Source organism: Linepithema humile, chromosome 5 (genome assembly GCF_040581485.1).
Source record: "Linepithema humile isolate Giens D197 chromosome 5, Lhum_UNIL_v1.0, whole genome shotgun sequence".
NCBI lineage: Eukaryota > Metazoa > Arthropoda > Insecta > Hymenoptera > Formicidae > Linepithema > Linepithema humile.
The window spans coordinates 5,805,203-5,832,681 of record NC_090132.1 but is presented as its reverse complement, the minus strand read 5'-3'; the positions used below and the strand labels follow the sequence as shown (position 1 = coordinate 5,832,681).

The 27,479-nt window shown below is 44.7% G+C and overlaps 1 protein-coding gene across 9 annotated transcripts in view; it reads left to right on the top strand.

Annotated features, from left to right (window-relative positions):
• The window catches only part of pdm3 (pou domain motif 3), a 292,867-nt gene that overhangs the window by 250,102 nt on the left and 15,286 nt on the right, over window positions 1–27,479 (top strand). For all 9 annotated transcript variants that reach the window (XM_067356113.1, XM_067356111.1, XM_067356108.1 and 6 more), the window contains 3 exons: window positions 26,485–26,665; window positions 26,757–26,915; window positions 27,073–27,264. In XM_067356113.1, the coding sequence (XP_067212214.1) occupies window positions 26,485–26,665; window positions 26,757–26,915; window positions 27,073–27,264 (532 nt within the window). The remainder of the gene's footprint in view (window positions 1–26,484; window positions 26,666–26,756; window positions 26,916–27,072; window positions 27,265–27,479) is intronic.

Here is a 27,479-nt window from a genome sequence, read left to right as displayed (position 1 = left end):
ATTATTTACGATAAAAGTACGTATTTCTGCACCTACTATGTGATTGTATTGTAGAAATGCTGAAGTAATCAGTCTTGATGCTTCAATGAAAATAGTGAAAAAAATCCATTCGGCATCACTCGCACGATTTTTATCACTCGTACTCGTGCGATAATCCGGAATTCCCCGGTGACACCGTGATCGTTAGCGAAACGATCTGGTCGTACGGCAATGACCACGTCGTAGCACGGAAATCGTCGTCAGGGCGGTCGATCGATGGCGAATAACGCTGGAAACGCTGGCTAGGCTCCGGTAGGTTAGGTAGGGTGCTTAGGTGTTACAATGATTATCCGAGAGGGACAGCGAAAGGTAATTATGCCCGATAGAATCGGCGGGCGGGAGCGAGACCGAAGTATACTTTGCGCCAGCGAAGAAACAGAGACGGCAACGCCTGGCGCGCCAGCGCGACCGAGAAAGACGGCGAATCCTCGTAATTACCTCGAAGTGAGCTGCTTTCGGCTCACCCGAGCCTTCGAAACTTCGGGAATAAATAGCGTTCCGTATTACCGGTTCCGCGTTACGGGGTCAACGGTACGACTTGCCAAAGTCGAGAGAACGTCGTCGTCGATCGTATCGATCGATCGGTCTGTACAACTTGATCTTTAAGAGCTGCATCGACTGCTATACCGAGTGCTATAAAATTCAGATGTCTGTCTCGTTTGTGGCTCAATTTAGCATACAAATTTATTTTGACAATGTACGCAGTTTAATGTATTTGTCGCGAAATCGATCGAATCGTGAAACGCGATGATAATCGCGTCGGAAGTTAAACAGCCTGAATCTTAACATGGCGTTTTCTGATTTCTTACCGCCGCCGACTCGGAAACGAAACGTAATGAAACTTTATTTTCGCGTGCTTTGCGAAGACACGAGATTGCAAGCGCGACAGAAAGAGGGGGGGGGGGAGAGGCGCCTTCGCGAGGGTGTCGGTCCCACCTTGCGCTTCCAACTTTAAACGGATGTTAATGATTGCAAATGACTTGGCTGAAATGGCCGTCGTCGTTGAAAGTAATGGGATTCTTTACGAGGCGATTATTGACCCGTTTTCCTAGTTGTAGAAAAGGTGACGATAATAAAGCGTCTATAAAGACAGCGAGACTCGGCCTCAGCCCCGGCGCTTGGTCTCTCTCTCGCTCTCTCTCTCTCTTTCTCTCTCTCTCTCTCTTTCTCTCGGCGTTGCTCTGTCGTCGGTTAAGATTTAATCCGTTAATCTATTCCCGTAATAAGGAATCCATAATGAGTCGAAGCGGATATCTATACCGTGCTGGAGAAGGGTCGAGCATAGTTACGTGAACGAGGATGGCGGTAGGGAGACAAACCAAGCATCAAAGAGAGAGTGAGAGAGAGAGAGAGAGAGAGAGAGAGAGAGAGAATGAGAGAGAGAATGAGAGTGAGAATGAGAGTAAGAGAGAGAGAGAGAAAGAAAGACAGAGAGAGAGACTCAGAGGAGGTACAACGGGAGGGTGGTAGTGAAGGGGAAAAGACGGCGGATGGGATTGGTGGGGCAGGGCTATTGGGTGGGGGGTTAATTAAGCCGTCCTAATATAACTTCTCCTCAGCCCCCTCCCCCCCCCCCTCTCCCCCCGAGTTATCGAGTATTATTCCGCAAATGTGTCGACCTCAAAGACAATGCCATTCCGGGAAAATTTATTTGTGTCGCTGTACAACACAGTCCTGGTCTCTCTCCTTCTCCTACGCCTCGAAACAAACCCGACGAAACTTCTGCCAGCTCGCGCAACTTAATTAAACCAACCGTGGCCTCGGTCCTGTACGAAGTGTCGAGCTAGTCGTTGCTCCTTTTTTTTTCTCTCCCCTCTGACCGCGCCTCGCGTTAGCCTCGTCGTCCCTTCGCCGCTTCGCCCTTTCTACTTCGGCCGAGTTTTTCGCCCTCCTCGTGAAACAGATTTTTCGCAGGTTCGCATATTTCGGAACGTAAGAAATTCGATGAGTAGGAACGGAGGCGCCGTCGAATCCCTCGACAAGTGAAATTTCTTCGCCCTCGATGGCAGATAATGGTTATTTAGGTATGCGGGTTTCGTTGCACACCGCCATCACGATCGTTGCGGTAATTATGGGTCGACGTTTTCCTCGACAGCGCCAAGTCAACCGCCGTGAAGAAGCTTCCCAGAAGTCATCAGCGCGACCGAGCGACCGCTCGACACATGTTAAAAGATCCACTTGCCGTTTGTCGATGTGTTGAGAGATGAGTGGGGAAAGGGAGAGATAGAGGAATAAATTATTATTGCTCTGGTAAATCCGGTCAATCTCGCGGACGGACTCCAATGCGTAGTGATGACGACCAAAGCCGCCAAGCGGCACAATAGAGATGCATGGGAGTGCGTTAATCCATAGAGATTGCCGCAGTACTTGATGCTGCTTCTCGTAAAAGCGTCTTCCTTCGTTTAAATCGCGAGTTTAAATCAACGCCGGCCAGCCATTGCATTTACGCGTCATTGCTTTAAATTCTTATTTCAATCTTATTTATGTCTGCCTTATTATTTTTTAATGTTTGTATTTTTGTTCAATCTTTTAATTATTAATCTTATTGTTAGTGTACACCGCAATCTATTAATTTACAATTTGTATATTTTTCAATATAACTTCTAATGTAAGACTGAAAAATTACGACTTGAGATTAAATCAGTATTCTTGAAGCACATAATGCTCGGCAATTTAACTCGCTTAACTTCATCATAAAGAAAAAAAATAAGACATTAGAGGAGATATATATATATATATAACGTAAGGAGACAAACAGACAGAGAAACAAATTGATTGAAGCGATAAGCACTCAGTGAAGTCGTCTATCTCTCTATCTCTGTTTTTCCTTTTGTCACGAATGCAAATTACATCTAATAAGAAACATTTTGTTACTTTATGTACAGACAACGTTCAACAAAAGCGTAGAATTTTTATGAATATAAAATATTAAATTTGACGAATTTATTTAATGAGTAAGTTAACTCTTATATTTTTCTTAATCGCGTTGTCATGCGATTTATCATACTGCTATAACTTTTCTCCACCGTAATTATTCAGAGGTTTCCAGTAATGTTAGCGAACAACATTCGAGGCATAATTATGCGTGATTATAATCTAGCGTGCTTACGCGAAAATGATCATTGCGTTACTTGGCACATCACGTTGGCACAAACTTAATCACTTGTAATTCGTGGAAGAAATAATTTTATTCCAAGCAGGATCATTATTTGCGGTGACCGATTTCCGCGCAGTCCTTGAGTTATACAATACGAAGCCAAGTAAGATCATTAGCAGATGCCTCGGTGTTAATGAGCATAATTCTAGATGTTCCAACGATACTACAACGCTCGTGGCTTTCTGCTAAGACGATTATTCCCGCTGCGCCGCGCGCGCCGGTAATAATCAAGAATATGCTCATAAGTAGGTGCTATCCGATACGGTTTGTATGGGAAACGGTTAATCGATCATCGTCGATTTTTCCATCCGATCAATCGATATTGTGAGGAAATTCTAAAAATTGAAAATTGATTTTATAGAAACACGCGATTATATAAATTTATTACACTCCGATATTTCTGTAAGCTTAATTTAAGATTGTGCAATTTGTATAATTTTGCTTTTTTTGAAGGACAAAAAGAAAACTTTCTAGAAACTTGTAAATTTAATACAAAAGCCTGTTTTAAGTATAGAATTATGTGCGGAGATGGCATTACAGAATAATTACATCTATATTTTTCATTAGGCATGAAACAATATTACTTTTTTTTTAATAGAAATTTCAGCGCAATTATCCACTGACATTCTCGTTGATTGTGTTTCTTATTGCTCTTTCAATATCAGTATTTTCGCTTAACCGCGAGTGAAATGGAATCTCGTTAATCCTATCGTTCACGAACCAGCAAATTTTGGCTGGCTACGACACGAGGCGTCGTACGTAAGATTAAGTACACTTTAATTATATCATCAAGCAGCATTTGACACTCACCGCTTATATAATTGTCTTTAGGTTGCGGTGCGACCTTCTCGAGGACTCGAAATCTCGTTAGCTAATCTCTCAGTCAGTTATCTCTCTCCCGCTTGCTCTCCTTCCCCCCCTCTCTCTCTCTCTCTCTCTCTCTCTCTCAGCCAGAGTTAATTTCCATCTCTTTGATTTTTGGCAAGCTCTAGAAATTTCGCCGTCCCTAACACCTTCTACGAGGCACGCGCCCGTTTTCCACTCACCCCTCGTCTGTGACGTGGCCTTCGTCGACCCTTTTCAGCGGATTTCTGCACCTGCCGGCAAAAGCGGCTCGAATAGGCGCGCGTGACGCTTTACGCCGAGATTTTACGTGAACGGCGTGACTGCGGACCGATCTAATAAAGTCCCTCTTAGAACGGGCTAACATTATTCCGCTCTTTGACGTTTGCACCTAGTCGGCGTCGCGGCGGCTTACTTTGCAGTCCGCGCACGCGATTCTACGAAACGCGACGCCTTAAAGACACAGGCGCGCAGCTCAGCTTTGCGCGCAGCTATGTGTTTCACTTTTAATTTCTCGCCTGCACGATATCTAATTACCGCGTATCCAGCGGAGCGACCTTTCAAGGAAACGCGATAGAGGAAGAGAAAGGAGTGGTTCCTGTATATGTGTGCGCGCGATTTCGTGTCACCAACACTATTCGGCGGAGTCAGTACCTGCCGCCAAGGGTATTCGCGTGCCACAAACTTAAGAACGATCGTGCTTTTAGCTTCATCATTTTCTTTTCGGTGTAAAAAAATTACGATTGCTTCTGCTGAAGGATAATTAGGCCATAAGAGAGCGTTGATCCTTGGAACGAACCGAACGAGCATATGTTTTATCTATCAAAGAACTCTCTGCGTTCAAACAGCTGTTCGAATGTTCTAATTTAGTATAAAGCTTTGTTCATTTTTATCAATTGTTTGTCTTCAACTTTTTGCCCTTACTTTGCCCAACATTGCAAATAATGATTGTATCGTTAGATCTCCTCGATGATTGTGATGCTACGTTAAATGGGAATCTGACAATAATCTTTAATCAACGATTAATGCGAATTTTGACTGGCTTGTGGGGACAGAATGTAGACAGGATTGTTTGGTGTTGGCCAGAATGACACTCTTGGCAATCCCTCGCCGCCATCCTATCGTTTCCAACGAACGATCAGGGGCCGCGATGCCTCACGGTACTATCGATCATTCGGCAGGCCTCATAATTAGCAATTAACTATATCCATTAGGCGGTGATATAATTACCATGTGCTCCTACTACCGACGCTTAACCCGCCGTCTGCTCGGCGGACGCTGCGAGGGGCTGATTTTCGCGGCATTAGCAGGTACATCACGATAATTATACGATCGATTATTCTAGGAGACGAGAAGGGCGCAGCGCGGCGAAGGGGCCGGCGAAAATTACTCCCCCCGACTCCGTACCCTCCCCCGCCTTAGCTGTGGCAAACTTGCCTGGCTTCGACTCGGATCGACCCAACCTATTTTCGATAATTCAAGGTCTTTCCATCGGGATTGGTATCCGCACGCGCGAATTATTCCGCGAACTTATGTATTCCGCATTGATTTGATTACACACACCGATCGTCGAATATAACAGTGACTCGGCCGGGATCGGCGGGCGATTATCCGCGATAATGTGTTATAGACCGCGGCCAAGAGATCGCCTTTATTTGTCTTGCGCGTGCGCAAGTTAATTATCGCGAAGATCGATACGACGGAGGAAGGAGGAAATTAGATTGCTGCGACGTCAAGATCACGATCGCGTTGATCTTGATCCGACCGGCGACAACGGGGGCCAATTTGAGAAAGTTAAGAATGCATGACCGTGCTATACATATTCGAGCGCTTATTTACGAGCTTGTTATCTCAGTGATATTATTAACGACCCTCGCCCGTCCTGACTTGTTACGAGTTGTATACTTTGCGGTCACGCATTTTGCCGACGTATGAATAATACAGTGTGCGACCGATCCGAATCAGAGCCGCAGGTCGATCTCGCCGCGGCGAATTTTCTTGGTCGGCCGTCCGGATCTATCTCTTCTCCATATGGAAAGGAAATTTAATCACTCCGAGGCCGAGGGCGGCAACGCATGTGCGGGGAATTATCCGCACGAGACACACGGGCTCGCACACAGCGGCTGGCTGGTGCACACCGGCTGAAAGTTTCAGGTTCGGTAATTATTATCGTGGGATTGGTATAACCGTTGATTATGGCTATTATGAACTGTCGGGTAAATATAAGAAGGTAGGGCGCGGGTAGGTAGTTGGAATTAGTGGGCTAGGATCGGCCTAGAACTATCTTGGATGCCGCTGATTGCGGAATTAGAATTTATATGGATCGCCGCACGCGAGTCAGTGGCTCTCATACTAACGGCGGCGTTTGTATTTGACCGGCTAAGCGGTCAGTTCGCGTTTAATTCTGAAAGCTTTCGATATACCGCTTAATTCACCAAACGATATCAGCAATTAATGTGGCGCAATGACGCGCCGCCCATCACGCGCGCGCTCACTCCGCGTTTTGGACGCGATAAAATTGTTTTGCGTACCGTGAAAATTATTAACTAATTTATTCGCCTATATTTGTCCGCGAATGTAGAAGAGCTTTGACGTGATTTCCAAACGATTACAGAAATGTCTGCGCCATGTTTTCACGTGCCGATAATCGCAAACAAGAAGTTTATCTACGCGTAACTATTCTCTAGTATATTTATCGGGTATTGCGTCCGACGCAAAGCCCGAGACTATTTGCCATTGACCACCGCCATGTCACGACATCCGTAACGACGTAGGGATCGCTAGACTTGATTAGGTACCAACCAGCTCGTATAATATTTGTCATCGACTTTCTTCGACTACGAGATCCGCGCTACGTTCGATTCTCCTATGCATATGTAAGAGCCGTGCCCGGCACTCGAATTGATGAAATTCCCAACATTAATTGTATCACAATGGTAATTGAATCTGCGGAGCGCCGTCTATTTGAACAATAGTTGGTTATATTATGTAGATTTGCCGTCGTAGCCTCATACTCTGCCATCCAGATTCACCCCCCTTCTCCCTACTACTGCTAACCCCCTCGGTCTCACCCCTTTCGCGACGACGGTTGCTGCAGCACCGCCTAGCTGTTTAAACACAGACGATATCTGAACTACCAGAACTAACGTACGGAGTTAGCCCGGGTTAGGTGCTTCGACTACGGTCGCCATTATCATAATTGCACGCGGAGTTCCTTCGACGAAACTCGGTTGACCCGCTGCAACGGGAATAGTCGACGATTTCGTCGATGACCTGAAATTCTAATGAAAATCGTAAGCGTGAAAACGCTTTTATGGGATGGAACAGCATTGCGGTTGACTATATAAAACTAGATAGCGAGATAATCAGTACATATTTTAAATTCGTAATTAAATATGTCCAACTAAATTCGGAAATCACCACTTATATTATCACTTTAATTGCCGCTTAATTTTTTCAGTCATTTAATAGTCAAAATTTTGCTTTTCTCGATTGACGAAAAATTCAATCGGAATCAATATAGATAGAAGCTTTTCGAGTAAAAGCTTATATTTATTACAGTGAGAATAGTCATCTTGGCGAATGCCTGATGGAAAACTACATTCTCTTTCGCGACGTGAGTGGCTCGTGAAAATGATACGCGTCGGCTCATAGGTTGACACCTTCGTTAATCGAGCACGTTGGGACTATCAGGGACGGGTTCAAGCGTGTGCCACGATATGCCCTGGGTGACGACTGAGGGACGAACCTGTGACGATATTAGGGACGTGTTACGTTTGCCGAGAGAACCCTCCGGGGACAACAAAAGGACCACACGCACCGGGATGTACCAATGGACAACGTTATATTGCACTGAAATTGCTCTCGCTTGACGATCGGTTCGAATCTTCGCGGACGGATCTGTTTTGAATTTTTCTAAAATAACATTCGCGCCGATTACTATTTTTGTATAATAAAAAAATCGTTTAATTTGCGCTCCGTGCAGAACCGCTGCTTTTTGTTGCGGCGATACTTAAAATTCAAAATAATATGAACTCACACAAAATATTCTTGCGCGACGCGCAGAAAACGGAAAGCAATTAAATGTATACATATTAAATCAAGTTCCCGTGGCGATATTACTTCGGTGTTCTCTGGCCAAGGATAGATAGCAACGGAAGTGCGCTCGCCTCTCGCTGTTTGATGTGTGACCGTAGCTGGATATAGGTATAGGTTACACGAGCACGGCGGTCCAAATTTCGAGGATTCTGGTAGCTTTTGACGCCCACCCTGGCATTACTCGGACTCGTGTTAGGCCAGGGCCAGTCGACGTACGATCGCCCGATGTGCACGGACTTTGCTCGGTGGCGATGGTGTTCTCCCACTGCTGAGTTGGTAGCCCTGCCCGCCTGTGCCTGCCTGCCACCACCTCATTTGAATTTCTAATTAGGAAACCTCCATGCAATTATTGGATTAATGTAAATTACGAGAGCTGGCTCGGTCTCCGCCACCGCTACCGCCACCGCCGCGCAAGGGTGGAGCTCTCCGTCTCTCTCTCTACCTCTTCTCGTCCCGTCTCTGTTTCTCCCTCTCTTCTCTTTCATTCTCTCTCCCTACGACTACACGCCTCTCTCTCGCTCGACCGCACTTTGCCGATCCACCTCGTCGCCATCCGTTGTCTCGGTCTCTCTCCGTCTTGCGTCATCTCTCTTCTACCGTCGTTCTTCTCCTCCGCTCTCGGCTCTCCCTTTCCTTCGCCAAGGCTCAGCGGGGGTTGGGGATAATTAAAATCCGTTGATTAATATGTAAATTTAATAAGATTACTGTACTAGGAATGCCCGCTGCAGACAAGCGACTGTACCTCGGCTCCTTGTATCGAGGAACGAGGGTGCGTACTGTTGTAGCCTTTGATTGTCACTCAACCAGACAAGCGGTACTTTCCTTGTCGAGGGGGGGACGCCTCCCTTTCGGGAAATCGCTCAAGCATTTGGACGGCTGCATTTACCGTAAAACTCCTTGATCGCACCTTTTCAAGTTCCTCGCATTTTACTTGTAATACGTTTAAAAGCATAACGAATACGGTGTACGTTACGAATTATGCTCTTCTTTTCTTTACCGTTATTTTTCTATCATTATGTATTTCACGTTGGATATATATCTCAAGTTATCACAATGGTTGCAGTTCTTAAAAAGAAAAATATTTTTACATTTGCATATACATTCTATGCATGTACAGCTAACTGCAAAATAAACTACATCCCCGGAAAAACTACAACCCAAAGAAACATTACACCTACAACATTGTCCGAAACGCTACGATCTTATCGCTTTTTATCCGCGTGTTCTTACCGCAAACACGTGCGATCTGTAACCATCAATCCTCTCGGCATCGTGAATTGCACTTGGCGCGCTTCGGAAGAACATCGCTTTATCCGCAACGGCCGTATAGGCGGCGACCCGCAGCCGCACACGCTCGAAAAAAAAAAAAAAAAAAAAAAAAGAGGAGGGAACGAAAGGGCGATGTAGAACGACAGGGCGATGAAGGGACGGTGTAGGTACGCGAAAGACGCGGCCGACAGGCAATTTTTGTCCTCGCATCGACACCAGCACCGGCTAAAAATACAATTTGAAAAATCCAACAATACTGCCCAATTCGTGCGAAAATGCGTCAGTCGCTCGAGCAGCGACGGTATTGTTCGCCGGGTGGACACAATGCGCCCGATTGGTGCCGGGGCCCTCCCGGATTTTTACAACGTTCGTCGTCCGCGACTTTTTTCCACTACCGCGGTCCACTACCACCACCGCCGTCGCCGCCACTACCGCCGCCGCCGCCGCCGCAACCACCCCTCCATATGCTCGTACTTTTTGTCTCCTTGCAGCTCTTTTTTCCACCGACGACGGTTTGGTTGCACGCGTGCCAGGTATAATCGTCGGCGCGTTACCGCGTGCCCGATTTGCATACCGCGGTCGAAAAGTGGTCGGCCACGCCGATTTCCAGTTTGCCGCCGGCGCCTTTTTTCGCGCTCTCTTCGTACTTTCTCATTCGCCTACCACCATCGGTCATTCTAATCTATACCTTTCGGAAAAATGTTGTACTTTATCCGTATCTTGATAATCGGAATATCAATCGGATTTTTAACTCCCCGACAACTTAGCTTCAGAGATAAAATGTGAACGTTTAAGAAAACACGTCGGAGAGTTCTTTATCGGTTTTACTTTCGTTGTGATTTTCTATTCATTCACTCTACATTACCATTGTGTGATCCGGAGATCGGCGAAGAATCTGATGTTTGCACGAATTTTTAATTACGATGAAGAACTGTAGATACGACGATCTCGCCCATTGCATCGTAAAATTGCTGTGATTAGCGTTACAGAAATGGATGTTGCATTATTGGATTGTGCCGCGAGAAAGTTGTAACGAGACGAGTTCAATTAGCGATTTGAACGGCGAGGATGGCGAAAAATAATAGAGGGGGCGTACGGGATGGATGTTTTATTTGCCGTTACGAGAAGCGGAAATTGTTACTTATTATCCGTAATTATTATATCGGTAAATATTGCGTTACTGCAAAATTATATGCGATATTTATATTCCCAAGTCAATTAACGTCACGTATACTCGTAACTTTATCTCGGATTATTTGCCAAACATATTTTTTATAATAACGTTTTCGTTTATTTTTGTAACGCATCCCACGTTCTTCATCGCATTCATCAACAGTCACGAAAAATTTCCAACGAAACACGGCGATTTAAAACAATGCTTGCCCACGCAAAGCTCTTCTTATTGAAATTCGAATTCCGAAGATACCGCATCTGGCAACGATTCGATCCGGTTGGCGGGATCGTATCGTTGCCAGATATCGATGTAATTTTTCTATTGCGAACCGGAAAAAGAGATCCATCGACGCTGGTATTCCCCCAGTGAGATCTGTCGCACCCCCTTTAGTAGGTAGGTCCGCACCATGCATTCCATCGTCCGGCCAAGTGTGTGCGTGTGTGCCCGCGCTCACACAAATCCGCGCAAACGAGTAGCCGAGCCACATCGACGGAAACGGCTACTAACAAACCCAATAAAAATAATGCACTTTCGCGCATTTGCAAATGAACGTTGTCATTTTATTTCGACGGGAACGAGTCACGTGGTGCAGCGGGGTTGCCAACATCGCCCGCCGCTGATAATAATTATGGATATTGAGAATGGTTATCGCTGTGACGCCCCGTGTATTAATGCCCCGGCGCTCTCGCATGCCGATAAACAAATTTGCCGCAACCGTGTCTACGAACGAGTGGTGTCTAATTTTTCTCTTTTTTTTTCGACGCTTCGCGCGGTAAACGCATAACGCGAAATTACGGTGCTATCGCGCGTTACTGGACGGTGACGTGAAATGGTATGTAGAAACGGCTCCATACACGTAACATTGGATCATTGTCGATAACTGACGTTTATTTCGGGCGTGACGTACGAATACGTCGCCTCCTGCGGGGAAGCGAAATGTATTGAACACAAGACGGGAAATTGAGTGTGCCAGCGCCGCTCGTGATACTCATGGAAATATGCGGCGGATGGATTTTTTAATGTTCGCGGATTTATTTTACAAGCCAGAGAGAATGGTGTCATTTTTCCGCGTGATTCCTCCGCGCTCGGAGAGAGACTTTGTCGATAGCTGCGCGAATAGTTTCGGATATGCAATGAAATATTGTTATGCTTTTTGGAGATTCAAAAATTAATATCTATCAGTAATAGCAATTGAATGACATGATTAAAAGATAAAGACGTTAACATAAATAAGTAATAAAGATTATATTCTTTATACATTTAGTATCAGTGATTTTTTTTATTCAAAAAGCTATTAATTTTTCTTCCGGTACCATTATTATTTTCGCGAAAGCAGTCATAGCGTTTGGAATGTAATAGTATTATTTGATTTTGTTGTATTTTGTCTTTGTGATCCGCAGTATCTGAGAACATTAGGAAGATATTTTGGAGTGCGATAAAATCGCTTGTTAAATTTTTCGCGTTGCAAGTACAAAATATTTTCGAACCGCGCTTTAGGGAGAACGTGCGACGTTTCAGCGGAGTTTTAAACGGTTCCAACATACATCATCGTCGTTAACGAGCAAAGGCATCACGAAGTTAACGTCAAAAGCACGTGGTAGCCCGGGGCGAGGTACGTCCACACCTTGCATCTAATTAACGCCGGTCGCGGTCGACACCGCACGAAAAACACTGGAAAAACCCGGTACCGCACTTAATATCGCGAAAACGATCATGCGGTATAACGATATTTGAGAGTGTAACCGGCTCATAATGGCAGCAGCGCCTCGGCTGTGGCCGCGATAATAATATTAAGCTTTATTTAGGTGAAATTCAACTTTAAAACGTGACTCGCAGTAATTATGCGAGAGTAAAACAATGCCCGCGGCCTGGGCTCGCATGATATACGTCTGCGGGTTTTTGCAAGACAAAGGCGTTTTATATCGCATTCGCCACCGCAACTTGCACGGTTTTCTAGCTTCGCTTTTGCGCCAGGAAGTTTATGCACTTCGCGCGTGTCGCGCTTACGCGCATCCGCTCGCTGTGAGACTATATTAAGTACATTTACGTTAAAGAACTGCCGTTGAGATCTTGGGCCGCGATTTTCCTTGAAAATTTCTGGTAATGCGACACTCGGATGCGCAAAGATGACTGTATACGAGTGAGAGCTGTCAAAGTTTTGCTCGCCAAGTTAAACTGATCTGTCTGCAAGTGAAACGGAAGGATAGATACTGATATCACATCCATCGTTACATTCGTTGTATTCATGTCTTGCGTTCGATTAACCATTATCAGAAAGAGTTTACGGCGGCATAAGCGTTACAGAGACAAAGAGTCCGTTTAAGAACTCGAACAGATCTAATATATGTAATCATTATTGATTAATTTTTTGTTTCTTGCCTCGACTTTTCTGTATCGATGCAGCCTGATAAAACTGCGGGCGTAAAAGTCAGCGTAACAAGCAAGCCAAAGGGATTAACTGACAGTGCCATTGATGGAGGAGCTTAATGCATGCGTGATGTTTAATTAATCAATTAATAAGCGTATTATTATTTTGTTTAATTAAAAATAATGAATCTCCCCATAACGCACGGTACACCGTCAGCTCACATTCGCATCAGGGTGGGCACCGCGACTTGCATCAGCGAAACCCGCGTTTAAAGCCGGCACGAGGCCGCCGGTTATATCAATGATTTTGTCAATACGACGGCGTATCATTTTTTTCCTCTCTCTTTCCGTCTCTCTCTCTGTCTCTCTCTCTCTCTTTTCTGTGTGCCGCGTCGCCCGCGCCTGACCGGCGTTGACGCGCGTCTCTGTGTGCATCTGGTTTGATTACGAATTCTCGTAACGCGCGCATTATTAAAGAGCAGGGCCATTATTGCGCAACCGTTCGAAAGTGTCGAGTCGTGCGCGCGAACGGTTGTTGCCGCTGTTGCCGCGATCCTTTATGGTGCGTCAGGCACGCGAATTGGCGGTGGCGTATTGTTCTCCCGTAATAAATGATATTGACGAATTCGCTGCGTCAACGCGCGTGGTCGAGCGAATCCAGTGACGATACACGACACGGCAGAGGGACAAAGAGGGTTTACACAGATACATTTGCTAGTAATTCTTCAAGTTGCGGACGAAACTGGGAAGAGTTTCGGCTGAAAAACAATTTGCGCGAGAGTTCGAATCGAAGTAGGTATATCTGGACTCGATGTACGTCCACTATGTAGCTATAGCTCATCCGCGAGCGCACGATTTTAATAAACCCGATGTAAAACGGTTGGCCCCTTCCCTTTGTAGTGAAAGTTTCCGGGAGAGCGCGCCGATTTTTAAATATAGCGTCGTAGGTTTGGCCGGCAATGAGAGAGCCATGTCGGCCAGGTCGGGAACCGTCAAAGCTTTTCGCAAGCGCTCCGCTTGCCTCGCTGATCCACGAAAAAGGCTTGCCATCCGTGGAATCTTTTGTTTATAATTTTTTTTGATCATTACCAACAGGCTACTAATTCTCCCGACGGCGGTAGGTGCATTCAAAATTTATCGGCGCGACGAAACGCACCCTCCGATTTTTTTGTCTCCTTCCGCCTCCCTCGCTCGCTCCCTGCCGCGATTGCCTCTATCGCCCCTTTCCTCGCTCCCGCCCTTCCCCCACTCGCTCCCTCCTTTCTCTCTCTCTTTCTCACCTCAATTTTCTTTCACCGTCCTTCTCCCTTTTCCTCGTTCAGTTTGTTCGCTTGCTTTCAAGCTATCGCTGGCGTTCGACAACGCTCAAAGGCTATTCAGGGTCGAAGGACCGGAAATGTTTCAACAAGACAAAAAGATGGAAATAGGTAAACGAGATCGCGATACTCGGGGAACGTTGACGGAGCTGTCAAATTTGCGCGACATCTGCGCGGTTGATTTACGTTGCGAAACTCGCGAATTAGCGGCCGATATTATTTATTTATGCGCCATCGTATTTTTTCCGTAATACAAAATAACTTTCAAAGTGGGCGAAAAATAGTCCAGAGAATGATAACGGGGCGGTGAGAGTCGACGGTCGGAGATTGGAAGCGTCGCGTAGTGAGCGCGTGCGAGGATGGGGTAGAAATAATGTGTTTAGGCGCAGGCATTTTTATCGCGCTCCTCCCCTCTACCCCAGCCTTTTGTTGTTTCCGATGCTTTATGTGAATTGCACTGTAAAATCTCATTATATTCGCGCGCAATGCGTCCATTATACACCATGCCAGAAACATTTTTACCCTCTCGAATTTTTTTCCTCCAGTATCCACCTATTCTCGCCCACGGTCGCATCTCTCGTTTTTTTTTTTTTTTTCATTTGGTGCGAAACATTCTCTAAATTTATTCGTTCGTGCGACACAACGGTCTAATTTGTTTCACTAGAAAACAACGCTCGGCCCGCGTTACGAGGATACGCTAATTACGTGCAGTTTGGTCGATCGGTATCCGATTTCGTCTCGGTTTTCCACCGGAGTTATCCTACGGAATTTCTTTCCTCCTCCCACATCCTCTCTATCTTTCCTTCTTTATTACGACGACAGAACTCTTGCCGAAATAGAGATGCGCATTGTAACGTAGCTAGAGAAGCTAAATCTAACTAGCGCGAGTGAATGTGAGGTAAGTGAGAGAATAATGAGGAAGTTAGCAGAACTCTGCATCATTAATTATGAGATTAGAGAAATAGTTACCGCGAGTGAAACAGCGACAAAGAGATAGATTGACGAAAATTACGGAAATACATCAAATTATGGAAATAAAGGATAAAAAGAACGAAGCGACAAGAGAGAGAGAGAGAGAGAGAGAGAGAGAGAGAGAGAGAGAGAGAGAGAGAGAGTGGATAACTAATCAACATTATGAGATCGTGCGAATACAAAAATTTGGACAGTAATTTTTTCATAGACAGTATTAAAATATTAACCGAGCTTCTCTGGATATAAAGCGGCGGAGGATATTTTGCTTAACGTATGAAACCGTTCTGTTGAAAATCCGAATGTGATTTGAGTAAAGCAACGATTATCAATACAATCGAGCTTATGTTTGCTATATCCTACGCAAACTATAGATCTCTTTTAAGTTCGATTCATTTTCTTCAGATAAATACGAATAATGAAAGTAAATGTTTGGTCTCGGTCTTGTCCCGTTCGCTCTAAAGGATTAACACAATCAGGATATCGCGCGCGCGGTGCCGGGCGCAAGTGGCAATGGCATGAGGAGCAACGTTAACGACGATGTATCGCTCAGTCGTCATCGAACGAAGGGCGAAATTTCGCGCAGGGCAAAAGTGCACGACACACCGTTAAGCTCAGGCAACGCGACCGAGAGGTTAATGGCGCGTCGTTGCGTATTCCAGCGGTGTTTGTTTCCTCGCAGTTGGCAATAAACTAAGATAAATGAATGTCCGTAGGCTACTATTATTCCTTCGCTCGCTGCTTACATTAAGTCGGCTCGCATTAACGGCGATACGTAACGTATCGCACCCATTACAAGCTTGGATTCTCGATTGAGTGAAGCCTTTTATGTCTTTTATTGCTGTATGAGAGAAATTTTTCCAGATATCAATAATGTTAGTATTTGGAACTTATTTTTTTAATATTAATTAATTAAATTAGAGGACTTGGCGACCGTACAAAATATCTTAGATCAAGAAACATTTCCAAGGAAATATTCCATTGCACATTATAACACATTATATAACACAAGTGTTAAAAATGATAAAGTTTCAGCAATAGAATGGCTCCGGCAATTCTACGTTGCGTGATCGGGCGTTATTATCTACAGAACAATCTGAATAACTGGCGAAACAATATGATTCGTTCGCAGTCTGGAAAAGGAGATCGCGAATGAGCGTTGTGCTAAGGAGGAGAACTCCTTGAGAGCGGCGGCAGTAACGTCGTCGCAAAATCCACTGTGAGTACGCCTCAAATTCCGGCAGAGGAGGCTCAGCTCGTAAAGCACAGGAAGATGCATGCCGGGATATTAAGGCCATTATCGCCGTTGCATATTCATGCCGTATTATAATGAAAATACAGTTTATTACCGAAGATTAACAGCTTCTTACGGCGACGTGCAGTTGCCGCCGCTCGGGACTACGCCTGACGTCGTTTCAGCAACCCCTTGCCAAAACCATTCGCGAAAGACGGAAGTCGTGGCCGTAGGGCGCGTTCTATTCCTCGCTCTTCCACACTCGACTGATCACGAAAATTTTCTCTACGGGAGAAAGTTCAGCAAAGCGCGCCCGTACCGCGAGATATTTGTACGAAGCTTGCTTCCCGGAACGAACAAATATTGTTAAAAAGTTGAGTAAATTAACGTTTATCGGTACTTGTCAAACGATTATATGTCAGAGTTTATTACGCAGAAATTACGCGATACAAATAATCCCCATCTATGGATAACGTGTAATTTGAACCTTAATGTTTTAATTCGGCTGTCTATAGGTAAGTAACGAGCCGCTCGCCGTAGTTCCGTTTACGTTCCGTAAATAAGTAAATAATTCATTTTCCTATTCGCTCGGCAAGTGGCACGAGGAGCGAGCGTGTCTTGGAGAGCGAGGACGGCCGGAACGGCGGGGGGGGGGGGGTGCGATGGTCGGGAGGGTGATGTTGTAAGGTGAAGTAGAGGCAATGGCAGAAACGGGAGGGGAAAGCGGGTACACCCCGACGACGAAAGGGGGTGAAATCTGCATAATATCGGTAATGCTCAAAATGCGAGTCGCGTAGCTACCTGCCTTGCTTACCCCGCTCCGCTCTACGGCCGCGTCAACTAAAACTTAATTATAATTAATTAATGCGACTGCTAACTGAAGCGGCCGGACAAGTATTGACCCGCAATGTGGCGGCCAACCATTTTGGTTCTCGTTCGCAACCGACAGCGTTCGAACCTTGCAAACCACGAGGAGAAATTGTGGTTATATCGATACCGATGCCGATGACGATTTCCGGAAGTTGAGGATCAGTTTCCGGAAATGGTCGACTTTATACACTCGTAACACTTGGCTGGCGCAAACGTCGCGAACTCTAAATGTCGACGCGAAGAGGGACATAACATTTCCATGGCGGAGGCGGCACTAAGTCTATGGCTCCGTACAGTGCGTAATTAGAAACCTTTGTGCAAAATGAATACTGTTAATTAACGTACCTAAAAAGACATTATACCCACGGGTTGGTAAACTAAATATGGCCTCCAGCGCGTGCGTATTACACCGTTCACGGTGTAAATAAGCGATTTGCGTCTGCCCGCTTTCCCCCCCGCGGCCGACGTTAAATCGTAACGAATTGTATTCGAGACTCTTGAGCTGAATTGAGCAGCGAAAAGAGAATACGCAATTTGCACGAGCGAAACTCGCACTTTCTGCCGGAGCAAACACTCTTCTTGTGCTATTACGATTATAACGTGGAAAATTACGAAAATCTGCTCTTATCTTTCCGTTTCTCGTAGCTTCTTTTCCTTTTTTCTGGTAAAAGTAAAGACAGCATTGAGGTTTCGCCGCTAGACGGCGAACGCGAGTGGTCGATATTAATTGCGCCTTGACTCATTAATTCGTTCGCATTATCTCGGTTCTCCGAGCGAGAGATCGTCCGAGACCGTAGCTGCGCGCTCGCTTTCCGCGTCTCGACTCGAGTTCGGTGAGCAATTACAATATGAAAGGCGCATAAATCAGCGAGTTTAATTAACGCGTTGTTATTATCATTATGACACCGCACCGGGATTATAACATTCCCGAATGCTTCTCGACGACGGCACGCCGTTGTCAGCTATTTTTAAGTATCTTACTGACGTGTTTTCGGATTTCTAGAAAACCATCGCGTGTTGTAGCAGTCACATTATTATGTCGTTATCATTATATTAATGAAATAGCGGGAGCGATATCGATATGGCGTAATTAATTAGCTAATAGAAAGTAATCCACAAATAGACGTCACCGCATCATTTGTTTTTAATTAAACATTGACGGCAGTCGTATGTCGAGATGTGTTTTCAAATATCGACCGCAGCGCGTATCGCAACTTTTAAAACTGTGATAATCATCTTATCAAAAATTAAAGATCTTAATTTCTAATTTTATTTCACATTTATGCGTCAACGAATAATTTTCTCCTTTATATCTTCTGCATAAAATTACTATCGCGACGATATCGTACTTCAATTATCCGCAACTTTCACTAAAATTAATCGTCATGTTTCATACACGCACATATCAACATTCTTTACAACCGTAATTGCAGAAAGTGGAAAAGAGCAGTGACAAAATTCTAAATTGTTTAAACGTCGCGTCGAAAGAACGCCGGTTCTCATGCAGAAATGCAATCGGGAGATAAGGATCCTAATTTGCTCGACTGCGAAACAGTCCGTAAAAAGCGCATTTTTTTTTATTAATATTTGTTAATAGAGTTTTTAGGAGTCAAATGAATATCGCAATATCCAAGCCGGATTCGAGAATACCGGTGGGGGGTAGACTGTCGATCAGCGTGACGATGCAGCGGAACGTGCGGCAAAAATCGCCAATGAACGCACTCGCTCGCGCGCGCAACTATGCTCGGGGGACTTTCGGGAACGCACCGCGCGCTCGATACTCATAATCAAATAATCACAGATGATGCGGCAACATCGAGTGGTGCGTTTCAGCTATTAGCTAACTCCGCGCGCCATCGATGCACCGGCCCTCTTAACCAGAGGCGCTCAAAGGGGGGCGTCCGTCCGGAGACCTTGCGCCTCTTGCGACGCGGAAGGTGCTCAGCCGATCGGGCCGGCTGAGCGACTCTGCGATATTTTTTAATTAATCGAATTATTGAACTGTATCGCAATCGAATTGAATTAAGTGTCGACGCTGTGCGCCGTGTAACATGGAAGCGCGCAATTTTCCGTCATTATTTCAGCGTCCCTTCGCCTTCCTGTCCGCCGCGCACCACCTACTCTCTTTTTCCCCTCTCTCGGTTCGCCCTTACGTGATTTTTACCTCCCACGACCTATCCGTCATCCTTTTCGATGAGCATTCACGCACTCGCCGATGTTCACGTCCGTGTGTCTCTTCGTGTCGTGACTGCGCCACGTGGTCTCGCTAATTACCCATCCAGTAGTATATATCGAAATGTGTCACGAGTGTGTGCGTACGTACATGCCTTGTGCCGGCGCGGTGCGCACCGACGATCGACTCGTATAAGTATTCTCAGCGTTAGGCTATATACTTGACGTATTTCAATTAACCTTATTGCCACGGCTGGTTACGCCCGCCAAATGTCAAACTCTCTCGCCGCGCGTGTGTGTCGCGAAGACCGTCGATTCGATCATGCCGTATGCCTGAGTCAGCTGCTGGATAATTATGGTTTCGACGAATTAGGCTGTAATTCGAGCTCCGTTGCGGTTCCGCTGAATTCCGAGACTGTATCGTGGATTTTCTCGAAATGAGAAATTCATAAAGGCAACGTATTACAACGTTGCAGCTTTATGCATTATAAAATGCCACGCTATTCTCTCTATGTTTATTGAATTTGTCTACCATTTGGATATCATTATTTTGAATATATAATGTGTTCTAGAAAATAACTACTATATAGTGGTATAAAATATATACCATGACCGATAAATCTTTGAGATCAAATACAATGCGGAACGGTGTCCTCGGTGAGCGTCTTATTAAATGACAGTATCGGCTATACCAAAAATACGGACAATTCGGAACATCTCCGCAGGCATGAGTCGGAGAAAGGAAGTACAAACCGGATGCGGGAGGGGGCCGCGGGACTTGGTCTAACCAAACTTAATTGAATCCCAGTCCGAATGTATAATATGTAGACTGCCTGCATAATGTCGTGAGTCGGCAGTGATTCTCAGCTGGATGTACGCAGCCGGCGCGACGCGGTTGTCGTCGCGCGGAGGTCGGCAAATTTTGAGAACCACCCGCGGAATTAGATATACAATAATGTAAGCAGAGCCCCGTTGCGGTGTAAGGGTTGGTGGTAAGGTCATGTATATTCATGCATCGGTCGACCCACCTCCGATTCTCTCACTCAACCAACCCTCTCCCCCCTTCCCCCCGACGTTGTCCCCGTCCTCCCTCTCTTTCTGCTTCGACCGACCGCCCTCTCTTAGGGCACAGACCGAGCTAAACAACGACGGTACGAATAGATTTACACCACGTCCGCGCGGTTTACGAGTCGTGCGCATTAAGATGCTCACCGTGAAGAATACCCAAAATAGATTACTTGTGTTGGTCAAGAAGGAGAGAAAATTTTAAGATTTGGCGCGAGAGATTGAACATTAATGGAAAATATATTCGAATACATTAATTTCTTCTCAACGGCAACGCATTTAAATGGCAAATATTGAATTTACAGTTGCGTGAAGGGTTCGAATTCAAGAATAATAATATCTCATCTTATTCTTATCTCATCAAGGATAAATTCCATATTTGTGAGATAATTCAGCAATACGTCTTCGGAGAGGATTACGTCCCATTTTCAATATTGCGGTGAGAAATTCTCATAAATTCCTTAGCAGCGTGTCCGAACAGTCGTTAGAACGCATTCCTCAAAGAACTGTATCTGGATATAATGAAGGATCCATTTACAAGTAAGATTCGCCTCGCGACTTCATTACCCACGATTTTACCACGGACGCCCCGCGGCATTCGTAATGAGCGATGGTCATTCATTTTAATATCCATTAAATGCAAATACCGTCGACACAAACGTTTACTCCTATTTCGAATTATTTCGCTGACTCGCCGTAATTAAGCTTTTTGAAAGAACTCAGACGACATTACCGGAGGAGCCGCGGCCACGTAACGATCACTTTCTTCATTAATTCATGGTCACGCATAAATATATTTCAACGCCGATGATACGTAATTGTTATCGTGAATCGTATTAAATCAAGCTATAATTAAACTTTTACAATATGGAGAATCAGCGCTGATTTGTTCACCAGCGTTAACTCATGCAATACTCTTACATTCAATAAATTTTAAAATCTGTCTCGCAAGAATTATAAAGTTTTAAAATATATTGAAAAGAAAAAACTGCATCATTGTAATATGAAGATAACGTTTCTTTTGCGCACATATTTTCACATTCTGCACGATGAACGGCCTCGAAGATTCGCTATTAGGACTCAAATTTTCTCGAACACGACCATGTGCAAGAATCACGTGGCGTGCAGCGGCGAAGATTTTTCGGGCTCGCGTGAGTAAGACGCGACGCGCGGATGCTCGAGACACCGTTACCGGCGTACACAGCGCGCCGGTCGTTATACACTCAACATTCTGCAATCTACCCTTTCTATCGGCCCTAATTTATGTTGAGTAAGGCAACAGTGCGAGCCCACCCCCTTGCTTGCTTCGCTAGGAAGCCTCGGTAATGTTTCAAGTGGCTTGTCTGTTGTTAATTTACCCCGGTGGGGCCTTGATGGGGGTCTGTCTACCCGCCGCCACGCTCCACTCGTTACGATAAATCGGTCATTATCTGTACTACCTACTCGCCATGTAAGTACCGCGACTTGGAATTATACCGACGTGGAAAATTTTCGATCCGTTCTTGAAGCCTAAATAGGCATCGCATTACAACGATCTTTTGCTTAAAAGCGAACGAATTCTCGTGGCACGATAACAATCGCGTTATCGTTATCAATCGCGCAAATTGTTTTTAATTTATTTAAGTAAGTACAATATTACACGCTACAAATATTTTCTCTCGTTCTCAAAATCGTTAACGTCAATTTACGGTTAACGCTATCCTTTTGTTTTTGCAACTCTACGCGTTTTCATTTGTAACATCGTTTACGAAAGAACGAGATGCACGATCCATTCGACCATTGCTGCGCTCATCATAATTTTTGGCATTTCGACTCGGCCACTGTCCATGCGGGAGAAACGGTCGTAAACATATACGAAGCAGGAGAACGAACCCTTTTCCGCGTATCCTCGCACCCTTTCGCGCCGAGGCAGGCCGACTCGGGTGGAACATTAATATCGCGAAATGAAGCTCATTTGCATATAAATAAGGCGGTGGTGGGGCACGGCAACGGGGCGAGGGAAGCCAGGATGAACCATCCCACTGCTCTGCTGCACCCCCCTTCTTTTGCCCTCCCTTATACCCCCGAGCCTCGACTCCCCAGGAACCCCACCCTGGACTAATTACACTTACAGACAAAGCGGCCTGAACCGAGGGGTCGAGCGGATTCTATCTCTTACTCCCTCTCACTCGCTCTTCTCTCTTTCTTCTCTATGACTATCTCCATGATTCTCTCTCTCTGCCAAACGGTCTCTGTCTGTCTTCCTAGTTGTCTCCGTTTTGTCCTTTCCGTGTAGAGAGCAGACCCTCTGCCACTGTCTCGCTGGGTTTCCACTCCCGATAACACCCTTTCGCAATGACCACGTGATAATTGCGACCCCCCGCAGGATTCGTTAGAATCCTTAATCGCGAAGGAAATTCATTCTCGCCTTTTTACGCCCTCTTGATGACATGCCGAATGATATCAAATAATTATCCATCTCGATCAATCGTGTAACGCTGCGTGTAACTAGCGAACACAGATGAAGAAAATTTGCGATAGAAACAAATTACAGTCGGCAATTGAATTGCTTAAATATATTTATAAGTTTATGTTTATTGCAAACTATACTCTCAACGGAACCATTCAATCAAGGGGTTTAAATGTTTGAAAAGTTTTGCAAAATTCGAACGAAACTATATATATAAATTAGTGGTTTTAACTTAATTTATACATTATTACATTTTGTAGCCATATATAAGCCATATATAAAATACGTGAATATAAATACGTCCTATTTAAAAAGAAATGTTTCCTGCTTTCTGATAAAAACACTAGACATTTTTATTGGAATCTTAGTTGATGTGTGTAAATTAATATCAGTAAAAATTAATTTGCAATTCGCTTGCAAATTTATGAAAACTCCTAAATATTTCTCGCGTATTCGTATTTTCAACAAGCAGACATTAACGTAATAAACCTCGCGGACATAGATTTTCCCTGCCAAAAAATCGCTCAATTTTCATAACGGCTAACAGTACTCTGTTCAACAAATCGATCGTCAGTGCGGGAACAGCCGCAGCGGAAGATGGGATGAAATCGGCACGGTGCGACGCGGCGCCACGTTTCAGAAAGAAACATAAAAATGCGTATTACCGATTCCGGAATACGGCCATTAGTCTGAAGTCAGCCCAGCTATCGTTTATTAAGCGCAAACAGATATTAATGTATTTTTACACGCGCCCACGAGTTTTGTTCTGCCAGCCGCTACCGCCGCCGCCGCCGCCACCACCGCCGCCGCCGCCGTCGACGCCGTCGACGCCGCCCGACGCCGCCGACGCCAAACTACAGCGCGGTCCGCGCGGGGTCGAAGCCAAATCCAATTACTTTTATTCGGGCGAAATGAGTGCAGCTAAGTCATTAATACTAATCAATGGACCGGACCTGGACCAGCTAGAGCGCACAGGCCCGGGCGTTCCACAGGAATTACCCATAACTCAAACGGCTCGAAATGACTTTATTGCAAAAAACTTGCGCTTTGCTACCAGCCGCGCCGCTTCTCCTCGCGTACGCATTGTTAGAGACCCCCGCGCCGATAAGTAATGTTTATTGTTGCATTTCCAACGCCCGACCGAACGCTCTTCGTTCTCTCTCTCTTCTCCGACCCGTGTATTTTTTTCGCGCCTCCCACTGGTCGTTCGCATTCACCGCCATCCCTGGTCGCGGGAGTGAGAGAATCCAGCCCGGTTTTTCGCATTAGCGAGATGGCCTATGGACGCGGGCTAACGATTTTTTATTGACCGTGCGACCGATTTCTCCCAGGGAATTTAAAACGTTGGCGGAACCAATGGCGTGGGCGGTCGCTCCTTCTATTTGACTTTGTTGGGTAGTTCGATTGTCTCCAGGCGTGTGGAACGAGAAATCAAACACTAATTACAAGTTATAACTCATTTTTTTCACATTATATACAATTATTGATACTATTTTCACTGCTTTGTAATTGTGTATATATTTATGAAAGATAATTAGAAATTATAGAGATATATAAAAAAATGAAAGATTAACGAGAGTGACTCGACAGTTGAGAAATTGGTTTGATTTATTTCTCGATTAAAATGTGCATCAATAATATAAATGTTTGGTTATGTAGAAATAACAAAAATAGTAAAAATAGTAGAAATAGTAAAAATGTGTTTAACAAATTAAAGGACAGTCGATGATTTCATACAAAAACTGTTATTCTATGTGCTGCGATGCTGCGGTACTGATTAATTTATGTGAAATACCGAAAGCTCGTAAACATATGTTTCTACGGTTGGCTGTATATCGTGTGCACTTTTACAAGCAAAATGGTCGAGCCTGTGCATTCAACTAATCCCCCTCGCCTCGTCCATTTAATATAGGGTGGCCATATTGGCGGTATAGCCGTTTACGAATTTGCGTGGAAAAAAAAATTGAACTGCCGTACCCCTTGCGTCTCCTATTTTCGTTCGTTACCTATCGACCGGGCTTTATCTATTTTTTATGCAATGAAATGCCTCGACCAGCGACGCGCGCGGTCCATTGTGCGACTTTGACGAAAATTCAAGCCGGGATTACAAGCCGCACCCAGAAAATACCTCTTTTTATTTTTAGAAAAAGCTGACCGGAATCTAATGAGATTGTTTGACAATGCAATAAACGCGATATTTGCGCAGCGATTTGTTTTATTTATTCGCGGTTTCATAATTTTTTTTTTTCTTAGAAAATGGTGAAAGAAACGACGACAGTTTTCATAAGGCCTGATTTTACTGCAGTATCTTGACCATTTCTCCGCATTGCGTGTGAATTCCGTTGAAATTTTTTCATCAACATACACAGAATAATCGTCGCGTATCAGATATAAAGTGATAACCACCGGAGAAGCTTTTCTAGGGTTTATTCATGGGTCCAGTTACTCGTGGGAACACTTTTTCCCGAATTACTCGAGTGTCGAAGTTCTAAAATGCTTAATCTGTATCCAACTATGGCGATACACGTTCCGGCATATTTCCATACCATTATGCAAAGAGGCCGCACCGGTAACATTACTCTCCGCGGCACAGCCACCACCATCGATATACACTTGTGGTGGTAAAGCATTACGGCATATATACCCCATCGATTTATTATAATTTAGATTGTCTTCTAAGAACCTTGACTACACGTGCACATATACAGCACGCCTTAATGTGCCGGCGTTCGTTAATTATTCCGCTGCTATTCCGTAAATATGCATGAATTATATATCTTCAGGCACGAAAGCGGAGCGACGAAAAAGCATGCGATTAATATATTTTTTTCGCGCAGTGATTCTCGCCTCCTCGCGTAACTTTCCGCATTTGTTTGTCGGTGAGAATTTTTCGAAGTCACGATATACCATATGTCGCGCGGCCCTATCAAATTGGTATTGATTAAATCGGACGCTCGGCTCGACGACCAAGTTAATTCCAAAAATGCGTTATTGGGCGTGAATAACTAAATCACTTTGCCCGCACGCGTTGCTGGATTATGTTTATGGGCAAGGACCGACACCAGGATAATACAGACAAGCTCAATTTTCATTGCCACGCGTAAGTGATATTGAAATTAATATTCGGCAATGATCACCGACATGTTTTAAGACTCGTTGATTTATATACGTTACATTGTGATAATTATTATCACTAATGTACTTTCCACTTTTTCTATATCACTGCCACAATCTAGGAATTGAAATATTTACACGTGTATCGACTGTTATTCTATTTCGAAGGGTCAGAGAGAAAGATCAGCACAGTAATACGTGCTTAACTAATTAAAAATGTTACTAACATTAGTAGCTAATAATATAATTTAATTCGAAGTTTCTTACAATTTTTGTTTGATTTGCATAAAATAGTTGAATTTTAGTTTGTAATTATATATCTATGAATATGTATGTCTGCTGTTACAGGACAGCGACAGGAGTAGCGCTGGAAGTCCTGAGCCGGCGACAGGTGGTGGTGCACTCCACGAACATCAAATGATGATGGATGACATAAAGAATTCACGGAAGAGACGACGAAGCCCATCACCTGAAAATCTCCATCAAGCGAAGCGCGCGGCGGTCGCACAAGCTCATCTAAACGGAACAAGTAAGTGCGAGATAATGTTCTTCTCAGACACGACCGACTTATTTATTCATAATATCGATATTGTTTACTTACTATAAAAATTTATGTGCAGTGGCCGGCATGGTGACACTTCAAAATCTTCAGAATCTAGCGAATTTGCAAAACCTTCCACAAGTCGCATCACTGGCTGCCGGTCTTCAAGGAATGACAGCGGGATTAACTAATAATCAGTTAATCAATACTCCATTGAATTTAACCGTCAGCTCGTCAGGTAAGCAACTGAGTGTACAAATTTATCAAAATTTTAACGCGTATTTAAATAGATATGAGAACTCGCGCGGCTAAAATTGGAACGCACAGGATCGAAAATCGGAAATTAGATAACAAAAGTAATTTAACGCGGTGAAATCGTTAATTTTCATTCTCAGGCGGCACGGTACCAACAGCCTCGAGTACGACGGCGGCTCCCCACCTTCTGCCACCTAGCTCAGCCCCAATGGCGACGTTACCTCAGCTATTATCTCAACCACAACCGGTCGCGATGCCTCAATTCATCCTAACGTCCGGTCAATTGGTTCAAGGCATTCAAGGGGCTCAGCTTCTTATCCCCACTTCGCAAGGTAAGTCATCTAGCTCTAGCATGTATAAATTCCGCATTCTCCGAACATAGATGATGCCGCTTCTCACATATCTTACCGTCATAATATTGACCTCGATTGCTGGCGAGGGATCTACGAAATTACAACCAAAATTCCAATCAACTGAAATTCCATCGACGGTTTCCGCGCGCAAAATCATCATTGCCGCATGAAATACATAACCCGAACGCTGTGCC